Source organism: Oryx dammah, unplaced genomic scaffold (assembly GCF_014754425.2).
Source record: "Oryx dammah isolate SB20612 unplaced genomic scaffold, SCBI_Odam_1.1 HiC_scaffold_6, whole genome shotgun sequence".
In the NCBI taxonomy this organism is placed as follows: domain Eukaryota; kingdom Metazoa; phylum Chordata; class Mammalia; order Artiodactyla; family Bovidae; genus Oryx; species Oryx dammah.
Window position 1 is genome coordinate 17276778 of NW_024070190.1, and position 14633 is coordinate 17291410.

General features: G+C 45.5%; 1 protein-coding gene across 2 annotated transcripts in view; it reads right to left on the minus strand.

The window, feature by feature from the left end:
• WDFY4 (WDFY family member 4) overlaps window positions 1–14633 on the minus strand; it is a 247195-nt gene that overhangs the window by 191331 nt on the left and 41231 nt on the right. For both annotated transcript variants that reach the window (XM_040242853.1, XM_040242852.1), the window contains exons 9-12: window positions 13367–13819; window positions 12227–12331; window positions 10623–10813; window positions 2126–2706 (exon numbers count right to left, since the gene is read on the minus strand). In XM_040242853.1, coding sequence (XP_040098787.1) covers window positions 2126–2706; window positions 10623–10813; window positions 12227–12331; window positions 13367–13819 — 1330 coding nt within the window. The remainder of the gene's footprint in view (window positions 1–2125; window positions 2707–10622; window positions 10814–12226; window positions 12332–13366; window positions 13820–14633) is intronic.

Sequence of the window (14633 nt, forward strand, 5' to 3'; positions counted from 1 at the left end):
ATGTTACTTGTCAATAAAAAGAATTAAGTTCTGATACATGCTACCGCATGGATGAACCTTGAAAACATTATGCTAAATGAAAGAACCAGAAACAAAGAAACCACATACCCTACTATTCTGTTTATGTGATATATCTAGAATAGACAAGTCAGGAAAGACAGGAAATAAGTGAATGGTTGCCTGGGACTGGAGGCAGGGGTGGAAGAAATGGGAAATAATGGATAATGGAGTTTCTTTTTTGTGTGAAAAAATGTTCTAATCAATTGTGGTAATGATCATATAATTCTGTGAATATACAAGAAAAACATTCAATTGTACATTTTAAATGGGTGAATTTTATGGTGTTATGTCTCAATAAAGAAGCTGCTCTTAAAAAAAAAGATAAGAGAAAAAAGAATAAATTTTCTCACAAGAAAACATCAGGGTCCTGAGGTTTTACTGGCAAGTTCTATTACATAGCTAAGAGGGAACACCACCCAAATGATTAGGCCAGCAGAAATTTGACAGTAAAAATAGTAAAGAAAGTGTGAAAGGCTGAACTTTCTCACAAACAAAAAAAATATTTTTAAAAAGTCAGCAAATCAAATCTAGCAATAATTATATCATGAGCAAATTCTGAAGGAATGGAAGGTCAGAAAACAAACTGATTTACCAGATTAACCAATGCAACAAGAACAATCATGATTATCACAGTGGTTGGAGAATTGACATCCAACCCTCTCACTACCAGCTCCCAGTACCAATGTCTGGCTGACACATTGGGTGCTCACTATGGTAAACACGTGCAATGTCTTTCAAAAGAGAATCCTGTGGTGTTAAGGGCCACGTGACCTGGAGAGGTGGCAGGCAGGATAGTTTACTGCAATATTAATTTTCGTCTTATCATCGACACTTCAGAGGAATGAAAAAAAAAAAAAGATACCAACTATTCTGTTGCTTTGTTCTTTCATTTACCCCCTCCTGATCCAAGGCGGGTGGGCGGTTCTTTGTGCTCCCTCACTTTAGTGGAATTCTGTGTTATAGGAATGAAAGTAAAAAGTTGTTTATCAAAGTCAGGCCCTTGAGAAGATTAGGCTGCAGAAGAGATGTCCTTGTTAGGGGAAATGGAAGCAGCAAGAGAGAACAAGTCCCATGATTGGGAAGGACGCTTTGGTTTGTGTCTCACAAGTCAAGGACATCACCCACTCCCTGGCAGTGCCCTGACAGGCAGGAGATGCCATCTAGGAAGGCAAAGGCTACTCAGCGCACCAAAGAGGCTGGGTCCAGGCACCTAGGCTCCGAGGCACAGCAAAGAAGCGAAAGGAGAAAGGGAGCCTGTGCGCAGCAGAGCTCTGCCCTCAGTTTCCAAGATCAGGTAAGCCTCCCTGGTTCTCGGCGACTCATCAGCATCCCCCGACCCTGAATTGAGTCAGACTGGTTTTCTGCCAGCTCTCAGGGAAGGGGGGTGGCGTTAACTTGATTTAAAGAAAAGAAAAGGCAAAGTTAACCAAGACAAAGTTAACTTGATTTAAAGGAAAGAAAATCACGCTGTCACCAGCAAAGCCCACTGGGATCCCAGGAAACATAAGGTGGAATCTGGGTGATAAGATAAGGTCTACCCTCTTCCTTTGTGCCTAGTCTAGTCTCACTTGTTCACTGGTTACTGCATGCAGAGGCCCTGCCCCGGGCAGGCACTTCAGACCGGAGTTCCCAGTGCAAAACGGCTGCGCAGGACGCGGCAAGGCGCAGATCCGGTGCAGAAGCGAGGTGCACGGTCCTCCATTCCAGACGGTGGCCGTGGGCCGTGTGCGGAGGTGGTGCGCCCAGCCCTGCGGTCTCCACCCCTCCCGTCTACACAGGATCCCTAAAGGCAGCCCCACCCCAGGCTTGTCCAGAGAGCAAGAGAGCTTGCACCTCTCCATTCTCTGTGAAAAGAAGGTTTCCTTTGCTTCTGAATCCAGTTCGGTCTCCTGTGGGCTTAAACATCAGATAGGAGGGCGCTTGCTGGGAATGGACTCAGGAGGGTGAGTAGCAGCGTAACTTTCCGCACACCCACTTTGTACTGCACATGTGCGGGATATGTGCCCGGGACACAGGAGACAGACACACCGAGGACAGGTCAGGGCAGCAGGCAGCAAAGCTTTACCTCTCTTCCAGGTCTGGCCACTGCTTGAAGCTTCCCTGGGGCTCACTGCCAGGTTCTGCCCTCCACGGGTCCACCGCCAGCTCCTGCCTGGTCCTCGGAGCGTCCTTCAGGTCCCTGCGCAGGTGGAGGGTGCCTCGGGCCATGCTGTCCAGAAAGCTGAGGATCTGCAGGGAGCTCTGGATCTTGGGTGGGAGCAGGCTGGCGGAGGAAAAGGCCTCACTCAGCAGATCAGCAAATGGCCTGGCCTTGGTGTCCTCCCAGGAGGGCGGAGGGGCGTCCTCTTCCTCCAGGGCCCCAAAACAGCCCAGCAAGCAGAGGTCCTCGGCCAGCTTCTCAAAGAGCCCGGTCCTCCTAAAGAAGTCACCGTTGACAGGGTCCAGGTACAGTGCAGCTGACAAAGCACAGAGGCTGTGCAGGACCAGGTCCAGGGTCTGGCTGGGGGACACTGCCCCCCACGTCTGCAGTGGGGGCTCCTGGAGAGACCCCTCCAGGTCAGAAAGAAGGGACAGCAGCCCGTTGAACCCACTGGAGACTCTGAAAGCAGCGCGGCCTTTGGGGGTCTCCAGGATCCGGAGCAGAGACTGAAACCAATGAGATAAAAGTGAGTGAGGTCCAGGCAGCAGAACTTTAACGCTGAGCTCCAGCCCGGCATTGCCAGAGCGCTCCTGATGCTCCTCCAGGATCCATGCCAGAGGAATAGCAAGCTACCTGCGGGCAATTCTGAAATACTGGGAGGTCTATACTGTTCCTCTTTATTTTAGTTTCGAGTTGCCCCTCTGTGTCTTTGTTCAAATGGTTGCTCTTAAAGCCTATGCTGCTTTATAGGGTTGATTTACTGTCTTATATCTCAAGTGCATCTCTCTCCACAAACCTTTCTCTGACCCCTCACTTATGCTCATCCCAGGCTGAGTGCTCATACCTCTAACTCCCCAATCAGAACTCTCACCATCCTGCATGGAAGCTATTTGAAAATTGTCGCAGCCTTCCTCTAGTTTGAAGTGACATGAAATCAGGCTTGTTCGCTGCTGTGGATTGTGGTACCTACTTAATAAATACTTGCTAAACTCATGGAATAAACCATTTTCTATATTGCAAAAGGAAACAGTGAAATCTATACAAAGCAGTTTATTACTACTTATCTTCCTCTGTGTGCAAGCACAGGTATTTTTAATAAATGGAAGGTAGTCAAACAAATCTACTTAAAGGCTGGTGTACCACAATCCACAGCAGCGAACAAGCCTGATTTCATGTTACTTCAAACTAGAGGAAGGCTGCGCCAATTTTCAAAAGGGAATTAAGGTGAAGGGCAATCCTTCATGGAGGGAGACATAGAGGTATAACATATACTATAGACCATGTGTGGACTTTAGGCTGTTACAATGCACACTCTAGAATCTACCTTTGCAAGACTGCTGAGGTCTTTCTGGACAGCGAGACTTTTAATTCCCTCTGGAATCAAACACTAAGCACTTCCAAAGCACCATTATTTGGTCCTAGTACCCATGATATACCCTAGGTATTCAGTAAATGTTTTAGAAGGAAAGAAGGACTGGACTTAAGAAGTTCTCATTCTGGGCTAAAGTCTCACACCTAACAGTGAAGAATGGATGGATGATTTTAGATAAATATCAAAAGCCTCTAGATTTGGGCATTTAGTTGTTTACAATTCGTGAAAATTGAATGGGACTCCATCAAACCCGGGTTTCTTAAGCATGTTTCCCAGAAAATGACTAGGCCCTGTAGTTTTGCTAGCAGCTGCGGGAGGAACATTTGAGCTGTTTCATCCTTTATGATGGTTAGTGCTCTAGTGACACAGGGAAGAGACTTTTCTTCGCAGGCATAGCTTAGAGTCAATTTCAGGATGCTTGAAACAAGGTGCAAAGAGGAAGAAGTAAGGGGGAAAAAGTTCCTAATTTGGGAGAGATGGGTGAAGCTGTGTCTTAAATGCGTGGTTTAGGGTGATGGTCTGTGGCATAATACCTGAAAATCCAACGACAAAGAGAAAACTGATGGGTCAGAAAAGGGAGCAAAGGGATTAGACTCCTAAATTCTCATATAGAGAAAGTCAAATAGAAACTCAGTAAAGTTACAGGTAAATATGAAATATGAAGTCATGCACTTTGCGGGGGAAAGTAAGTTTCTAGTTCTATCTCTAAAATGCTGGTGACTCCAACCTAACACTAGTGTTTACCTGAAACACTATGCTGTGTACCACTAGAACCCAGATTTTGTTACCTAAGATTATATTCTGCTACAAGAAGCTTGAACTGCTTGGTGGACGGTGAACCCAGGCATGGGGTAGGAAATGAGCCAGAACGAAGCTAACGCCCACAAGCAAGGACTCTTTCAAAGATGGAGAGAAATGATGACCTAGAAGCTGCTTAAAGTGTTCCCACTGCCCCGTCAATGACATTTCAAGTAAACAAAACAAACATTGTAGAAACTAAGAGAATCTATACAAAGCCAAAGGTCATGATTATGCTCAAAATGGACAAATTATCATATAGAGTGAGGTAGAAAGATTCATCCGTACCAATATGGGTCGATTGATCTTTTCCCAGTTATAGGAAAAGGAAATGCATGACTTATGGTGGTTAGATCAATGATTGCCCTCCACAGCTCTGGGGGATGGCTGTGGGGAAATTGAATTATTTTGTTCTTTAAAAGAAACTCAGCATCAGGGTCACCCACTAATAGGGGATCAAATCAGAGTCATGGGATATGGTTCAGGGAAATGGGCTCTCCAGACTGTCTGACAGATAGAGGCAAATTGAAGCACGAAGGACTAGTGTTTTTAGTGACAGCTGCTTTCTCCTCCTAAGTGAGGATATGACTTAACTATTTCTGTTGCTATTTAGTCACTAAGACATGTCCAACTCTTTTTGCAACCCCATGGGCTGTAGCCTGACATGCTCCTCCATCCATGGGATTTCTCAGGCAAGAATACTGGAGCAGGTGGCCATTCCCTTTTCCAGGGGAGCTTCCTGACTCAGGGATCAAACCTGTGTCTGCTGCATTAGCAGGCAGATTCTCTACCACTGAGCCAACAGGGAAGTCCAGCTACTTCTGTATTTGGCTCAAAACTCAGGAAAGATTGCATTTATAGACAGGTTCTTTAAGAGAAGATTATATGCAGAACAGATTCTCCAGGATAGTTGTTGGTGAATGTAAAAGCTTAAGGTTTAGCAGCACAGAGTTCCCCTAGACTAGGCAGGGACTTTCTCTGAATACACAGCATCACCACAGCTGCCTTCCCAAAATCCCACCCCCAACCCTGGGACTCTGGGGCCAGTCCTCTGTGCCTGCCTTGTATGAGCAACTCACTCTGGACAGAATTAGTGCTTCTTTACCGAGGTGGAAATGCGCTCTAACCTTCAAGCATGCTGAGTGGCGGTGGTCTCTCCCTGCCATCTGATAATCCACGTGAAAGGCTGACTGACCATTAGCGTTGGTCAGTGTGGTTCAGCATTGTCTGTCTCAACCTGTCTCAATGTGACTCGTGCCATGAAAAATAAATAAAGTACCGGTACATCAAGAAATCTGAGGCTCTAGGGTGTTAAACTATCTAAGTTTATGTGAGTGCTTTCAATAGCTCTGAAAACCACTATTATGTTATTCAGGGCAAATGGAATGAATGGAAGTCTTCTGTTTATCACATGACACGTGACAAAATAAACACCGAAAGGAGAGAATGATTAACAAATAAAACTAATCAGATTATAAGCAATTGTCTGAGTGCTAGATGACCACTAAAACTCCCCTCTTCCCTTAAGAAACCACCTTCCAGTTGTCCAGTTTTATACCAAATATTGCTCGTCAGATCTCCGTCATTCCGAGTGCTGAGGGCAGATATTTTAAAAAGAGAGCCACACAATCATAGCCATCCTTATGATCTGTGTCTCTCAGAGGGTCTATCCCCTTAATTCCTAGATGGCACTTCTCTCCTCCTATAGGGAGGGGGGAAGAAATGGCTGTCCTTAATTGTTGCTTTGTTTGATTTATTGAATACAGAGTCATTATCTAAAATGGGGGTAATGCCATTAGACCTCAGGCTTCTCTATTATTTCTTGGGATGGGGTTAATTTCATATTTGCAGAGTCATAAAGTAAAGAGTCCAAAATCTAATTACAAAGACTTAATTTCATAGCAACTAAAGAGAAACATTTCTATCATAAAGGAAAATAAATACTGCGCTACTTCGGGAAACGATTTGTCAGGAACTGGGGGCCTAGGAGGAGGGTCTCCATTACTGTCATTCAACTTTGCCTGATAATGCATCACCTAGCTTGCAAGTCTGCGGAAGGGAGTAAATTTAATCAGCTGAAGTCAAAGTAATCAGGCTAGGGTTGACACATTTCAAGAAAGGTCAGCGTTAAGCACATTTTCTCCTCCTTAACTCAGTTACCATGTCATCGTCTCTGAGTTAGTATTCCTCCAGCTTGAATCTATAAAATGGATGTCTGCTGCAAAGCGCTAACTATGTTAAGACTAACAGGATTTATTTCACATTCTATTATTTGTTATTCCTCATAATTTTCCATGTGTCATGCTGGAAGACGGGTGAGGTAACGCAATTAAGCTCAGAGTTGAACAGCTAAATGTATATTAGCAAATCAATCTGAATTTGTGCCTAACCCAATCATGGTCCCACTGGCCGTGGAAAGGAAATTCATTTGCTTACATTATTCTTTAACTTGGTTATCATTTGCCAGAATTAGGTGGTGAAGTCACATGTGCTTCTGTATTGGTATGGAAGCACCATTGGATTTTTGGAAGCAATTGCCTGAAGTCACATGTTTCTGGAGGAATTTTCTCCTCCAGAGCAGCTGGCTGATTCTCAGGGAAGGGAAGTGAGGGTGGCATCATGATGTGAATTTACTTCAGAGATGGCAAACCTTGGCCAGGTGGTGGGGTGGAGGGTCCTGCCTTTGAGGCTCCCACATTCCATCACTTCCCCTTCATTCTACATCTGACCCACTTTGCAGGCACAGTGCAGGCATACTCTCAACTACCAAAATGGGAAGTCTAGCCAGAACTAATTTTATATCCTTGTTTCCCAAGGGGTTCCCAAAGTGATTTAAAACAAAGGCCTATCTCACATCAGATTCCAGCAAATGTTGGCTAGTTGCTCATAGGACTCGATGGTGGGCAAGGCTGGAACAGGCTCTGGGGCCCCAATCCTTCCCCACAACCCACCAGAGCTTCACTGAGTTATCAGCCTGGTCTGGGAAAAGCCACGGTGGCGCCAGGCACCCTCCTCACTGCCCAGCAGTAACTTGGTACCCAGGAAGGAGACAGCACGTTGAGCACAGGGTGAAAGTGAAAGTCGCTCAGCCGTGTCTGACTCTCTGCAACCCCAAGGACTATGCAGTCCATGGAATTCTCCAGGCCAGAATACTGGAGTGGGTAGCCTATCCCTTCTCAAGAGGTTCTTCCCGACCCAAGAATCGAACCGGGCTCTCCCGCATTGCAGGTGGATTCTTTACCAACTGAGCTATGAGGGAGCCCAGAGTATGACTGTGTTAAAAAAGCTCACACAGTATTCATCCCTGATGTACTCTCTTGATAGTGTGATACTGAAATGATATTGAATCTGTAAAACACCATGGCTTCACATGGCTAATTCTGGAAATTCAGTCCTATTACCCAAGGTCTGACACTCCAGTATGGTGCCTCTGGGCTATCGGGTAAACAAAAGGAACTTTGGAGCAAAGCAGAGAGCTTTTCTGTAATAGACACGAAAATACTGTACTCTCCAAAACTTTCCTCTCCGTGGATCTGTTTGACTATAAATGTGAAAATGCCAGGTACAGTTAGGGATTCCAATTATTCATCCAAGAGAAAATCAAAGTCCGGACTGCCTTGCTCCCTGCCTTCCCTGTCCCTCATTCGAATTAAGTCGAAGAGAGACATATGAGAAAAAAATTCAACAAAGGGCATGGTGAAGAGAAAAGATCACCCAATTTTTAGTCACTCGTCTTAGATTCAAATTCAACTTCACCTTTGAGTATTAGAATCTCTCCAGGCCTGTCTCTACTGCCACATCAGGACTGGGCCACATGAAGCCAAGGCGCTTTCCAGCTATAAACTCTCATTAATTCTTGCTGTCCCTCCCCCTTCATCTCCCCTCTACATGCTCCCTTCAGACCTGTTACCTCACATAACCATGGAACTCCAGTATCTTTCAAAAGACCTTTAACTTTCCTTTTTTGTTCCATCACCTTCACTGATTTTTTGACTCTGTGATGAAGTCACTGTTTTGGTTCTTGTCATCTATGAAATGCACGATAACTGCAGTCAAAATGCCACTTTCGGACGGGCTTCTCATGACACACTGGCTCTGCTGAGCTCCACAGGCCTAGGTCATCAGACGACACGAGGACCGCGACATCAGAGCCCAACACTGGCTTTGCCGAGAAATTAAGTTGGTAAAATAAACTGAATGTCGTTCTCTAACTGTTTAAATGGTTTTATACTGAGATCAGCTCAGTTCAGGTCAGTTCAGTCGCTCAGTCGTGTCCGACTCTGCGACCCCATGAATCGCAGCACGCCAGGCCTCCCTGTCCATCACCGTCTCCCGGAGTTGACTCAGACTCACATCCATCGAGTCAGTGATGCCATCCAGCCATCTCATCCTCGGTCATCCCCTTTTCCTCCTGCCCCCAATCCCTCCCAGCATCAGGGTCTTCTCCAATGAGTCAACTCTTCACATCAGGTGGCCAAAGTATTGGAGTTTCAGCTTTAGCATCAGGCCTTCCAATGAACACCCAGGACTGATCTCCTTTAGGATGGACTGGTTGGATCTCCTTGCAGTCCAAGGGACTCTCAAGAGTCTTCTCCAACACCACAGTTCAAAAGCATCAATTCTTCAGCTCTCAGCTTTCTTCACAGTCCAACTCTCACATCCATAACATGACCACTGGAAAAACCATAGTCTTGACTAGACAGACCTTTGTTGGCAAAGTAATGTCTCTGCTTTTGAATATGCCATCTAGGTTGGTCATAACTTTCCTTCCAAGGAGTAAGCATCTTTTAATTTCATGGCTGCAGTCACCATCTGCAGTGATTCTGGAGCCCCCCAAAATAAAGTCTGACACTGTTTGAACTGTTTCCCCATCTATTTCCCATGAAGTGATGGGACCAGATGCCATGATCTTCGTTTTCTGAATGTTGAGCTTTAAGCCAACTTTTTCACTCTCCTCTTTCACTTTCATCAAGAGGCTTTTTAGTTCCTCTTTACTTTCTCCCATAAGGGTCGTGTCATCTCATGGCTAACTATGGTTGAGGGTTTTAATTTGGAAGTGAGAGCAACTTTGTATTATACAAAATTCACCGGTGGTCCAGGATAACATGGTAATGAAACAGGAGTGTGTTTTGAATGCAGGGTTCTTTTGCACACAGGGTTCTTTTGCACACAGGCATGGCAGGTCCCCAAGTCAGTTCCCTGGGGGATATTTGCATTTCAGTCTGCTCTTCTCTTAAACAGCCATAAATGAAAGATAGAGGATTTTTGTTAAAGGTATAAGCCCCCACAGACAAAAGAAATGGAAAAGCAGGAACAGAAACAAAATTGTGAGAGTTATAAGGCTGATGATAGTTATTATCATCTTTAACTATTTTAAGACAATTTGGTGATGGTTAACAATATTATAAAAACATATACATACGCTTTTCTTTGTTGTCCAAAGGTGACACCCTAGTTTGACTTTTCCCTGTGTAACCACTGTTCCTATCCCTTTGACTGCCTTTGGCTTCCTCTTCCCAGTTCAGACGTTCCCTCCTCCGTGACCCTTCCTCAAACTTGCAAGACTGGTTTCTACTTCTCTGTCCCCATGGCAGCCTGCTTTCAGCATCTACCAGGGCATCACCATGCTACACCACTATGCTGCTGCTAAGTCACCTCAGTCGTGTCCGACTCCATGATTGCTTACTTAATATTAGTCCTAGTCTAGAGCTACCAGTTAGCAAGGGCTGAGTTTCATTCAACTGTGTGTCCCGGGCACTCTGCATCAGGCCTCGCTCACTAAAGGCTGGGTGGCTAAACAAGGCAGCAGCTTGGCCACCACCAATTCGGGCGCCACTTCCATAGTTTGCAGTGTGGCTGGGAAGTAACTGCCCAACCGAGGACTACAGTTCCTGGCACTTCATGCATCCGGATGAATCCTGCCCAAAGAAAATTGGATATGTACCAGTTCTAGGCCAGAAAAAGAACGTGCACCATTTTCTTTGCTCTCCCTTCCCTTGTCTGCTGGCTGGGTTAGATGCCTAGGTGACAGTTGTCCCTGAATGACATTCCTCCCGATTACTGACTGGACCATATGTAAGAAACCTCTAATGTGCCAGGCTATTGAGCAGGTGGGATTTATTTGTGACAGCAGCTAGCACTACTCCACCTGTAGGGTAAGTGGCCACGTGAAGGAATGAAGGCATGGGCAAATGCCGATGGCTCGCTGCGTGTCCATAGGGAAGCCCGTCACAAAGGAGGGCTTGACATCACCTTCAGGAGATCCAGTTTCAGCTGTATTTCCCCCTGAGTGGACGAGCACAAAGCGCCCACGATGATGCTCATGTACTCCTCGGTGTTGATGACTGAGAGCTGCTCCAAGATGCCGAGGGAGGGTCCCCGGTAGCACTCGTCGTCCAGGAAGATCTTGATGAAGGGCACCATGCCGTGGTCTTTCAGGACAACTGGGGACCAGACAGACAGTATTGCTAGAGTGATGGGTATCTTGGGACCTTAGTTTCAATTATAAGGACAGCTTTTCTTTACAATTTCCAAGTTTGTTTGGCTACATATGTATATGTTTTTTCCACCCATTAGAAACGTTTTTTTCAAAATCAATACTTACTGTTAAAATAAGAAGAGGAATAGAGAAACTATGGAGCTGAGAATTAAAAAGAAAACTGCTTTCTTCTCCAGTGAGAATTCTGCTTTTGAAACCACCTTCCCCCTTTTCTAAGTAATATAAACTTTAATTGGATGTACCTCTGACATTTATTTCCACATAATTCCCTAATCCAGGGCCAATGGCAATTCTTATCTTATCACTTCTTATTTCTGCCTAAAGTCTTGTTCAAAGCAAGCCAGAATTTAAGAATGTATTTAATTCATAAGCAGTTTCTTGGGATGGTGGGGGAGCAGAATCAAAGAAATTTGGCTAACGGTATGTTTTTTGTTTAAAAGTAATCCTAAGAATTTCTTCCCCGGGACTGATCTTTGGAGTAATTACATGTAGAATAAGAACCAGGAAGTAACTGGATCATTCAAATGGCATGATGTGGATTTGAGCTGGTCAACTCCAGGAAGCAGAATTTCCCAATTATGAGCCAGGTATTCCTTACATGGAATCGCCTAGAGGGCCTTTTAAAAGTAGATTTCTGGGCTCTACCTTGACCTGATAATTAGATCTCTGGGAGGGAACCTAGGAATACGTATCTCCCTTTTAACCAGAACCTCCAGGAAATCTTTTATAGTCTCACATGAGAGATGCTCCACCATAATGAAATGGTCATTCACGTTTGGCATAGATGACCTCTGAGGCCCCAAGTAAAGATGCACCAGATCACCAAAGCCATTCATGTCACTTTGTTGATGCATCTGCGTTATAGTATAACATACATGCATATATTTTATGCATGTCTTTTTAAACATGGGAGCCACGTGATCTCAGGAAGCTAAAAAAATTTTTTTTAATGAATGAAGCTATTAAACCCATCATGGGCTAGAAGCACATCAAATTATATCCCTTAAAAATGATGACAATATTTTACAATTTGAATCTTTTTATAAAAGCATCTATAGTCAGTGCAGCAGGATATTAAAAGACTTTACTTGAGGGAAATGGGGTTTCTGTGGTCTCATAAATTTAAGATAGCTCTTTGACTCACAACCTTATTTAGCAACCTAAACAGTAAAAAGTGTCAACTGATGTGTCTACCAATTTACTGATGACCACCAGACATAAAGCAGTAAATGGACGTCAGCCACAGCCATGGCGTTGGCTATTCTTTGGATACAGCCTTTGAACACTGACATAAGTCATCAGGAAATAGCCAGTGTTTCCCCAAGCAGTCACAATGTGAATTTGGTGCCCTTCTCACCTGCATTCCTAACTGACCCTTTCAGAAGCGTGACCACAGTTTTCAGCATCACACAAGTCAGTTCTCTTTCAGTGTCTTGAATTCCAGGATTGATTTCTTTTTTTCCTGCCATATTTAAGAAACAATGAAAAGAAAATTTTAAGCACATGTGCTATGGCCCCAAACCTCCAATTCCGTCACTTTTCTACCCTCTTTGTTGTCGTTGCTCAGCCCAGCTCTTTGCGATCCCATGGACTGCAGCACACCAGGTTTCCCTGTTCTTCACTGTCTCCTGGAGTTTGCTCAAACTCGTGTCCATTGACATGTCCAATATCTATCTTCTTAAAGAAAGATGAATATCATGCTTCCATTATAAAGGAGTGTGCATCCCAACTTTAAGATGTGACCCCACAATCCCTGCATCAGAAGCTCTCCAACTTAAATTGCATCAGAATCCCCTGGAAGGCTTATAGAAAAATCCAAGGCATGTGCATGGAGCATGGTTAGGCAGGAAGAGCTCTCAGGCCAGCAGTCCTGAAGCAGAGGCGAGGGGATACTGCCAAGAAGCCATGGGCATACAACCCAGCAGGGCGCACAGAAGTGTGGCCTAGCTTAGAGGGGCAAGCTGGGCCAGCAAGGCCCTGGTTATTGACCTCTGTTCCAAGTGGGAGACCCCTGGGCCCTACGGCCCCATGTGAGCAAGGTGGCCATGTTCCAGTAGAGCCCAGAGGTGACCCCACACCTTTCCCCCACCCAGCGCTCAGGCCTCTCTGAAAGCCCTTTCCCTTTTGCACTCCTGAGGCCCTGTCTCCCTATCTACCCATCTACATACTCAGACAATAACTGGCTCAGGAGGTATCTCATAGCTTAGAACTCATCAGGCCTGAGTTAGTCCCATGAGTTGGCTTAAAGTTACACCTATGCCTCTCAACTTATCATGGGGAGGAGCAAGCAAGTTACAGAAAACAGGGAGTCTGCCTGCTCTGTGAAGCCACGGATCCCAAGGGTGCTCTCTCTAAGCTTCATGGCACCAGGCGACCCTTGCATGCTCACTTCTCTCTGTTATGTTGATGGGTGCTGGGACTGGCACACAGACCAGGCCCAGCTAACACTGACCCCGGCCCATTCCCCACTTCCCCTCCTGACGCTCCAGGGAGGCACCTGACTTCCTCAGGATCTTGGCGTGCTTCCGCAGCTGGGCCAGCAGCAGACCCAGGAGCCCCGAGTCCCGGAAGATGTCAGGGAAGAGCGGGTCGCCACCAGCAATCCTGAGGATGCTCTGCAGGGCCACGAGGGTACAGAGTGACTCCGGGCTCTCCTGGATCAGACGCTGCACCTTCCGCAGGATCTCATGGGGCACGTAATGCAGCTCGAACACCAGGGCCTCCAGCATCTGGAAGAAGTGCCTCTGCACCAGGGTCGGCTTCAGGGGCATGATCTCCACAAACTGCGAGACGGGCTGCAGGGTCCACTCCAGCAGGAAGAAGTTGCGGGCGTTCCAGGTCCACATGGTCCTGATGGATGACAGGACTTTGGTGCAGAGGATGGGGTCGCTGACTTTGTGGAAAACATTCTGCAGGACTTGAAAGGCCTGAAGATTCTTCACAGTGACCCCTGAAGATGAAGAAAGGAGTCATCCTGCAAGCCATTTCTCCTGACTATGCCCAGAAATATGTAGTTGAATTATCATGAGGATGTGCCATTTAAAGTTTCTACTTTCTAATTCCTGTCGTAAATATCCATCGGAAGTCCAGAGAAGCCACCTGCCTAGGCTACGAGTAAGGTTAGAGCTGCATTGCCCAAGACGTGCTGGCTGATTAAGCACTGAAATGTGGCTGCTGTGAACCCAGGCGTGCCATGAGAAAAATACACGCCAGATTTCTAAGACATAGCACAAAGAAATGAACACGATGAAACAAAAATCATTAACGGTTATTTGTATGATCACATTTTTGATGGTAATATCTTGGCTATACAGAGTTAAATAAAATATATTATGAAAAATAATTTAACCTGTTTCTTCTTGTTAAAATTTTGTAATTAGAACATTTAAAATTATGGAATGTGGCTCACATTATATTTCCATTGGGCAGCATGGGGCTGGAGGACTGGTTTCACTTAGTTAAAATCAAATGATGCTAAAGATTACTAAGCAAAGTCAGTTTCATTTCTAGACAAGCTATTAAATAAAAAGACCATCTGAGCCCATCCCCCCTTTTTGTCTCCAGAAAAAGCCTCATTCTATCCTGCCCTTGAGACACTTCCTCACAGAACTCTACTTGCAGCTCTCTCTGCCTCAGACACTCAAAATGCTTCTGAAACCCCTGTCTAATCCTCACACTGCCCTGTGTGTCTGCTGGAGTCGCATCCAGTGGCTTTTCCTCTACTGGCCTCACAGCTTTCCCCCCTCCACTCCGTCCCCTTCCTT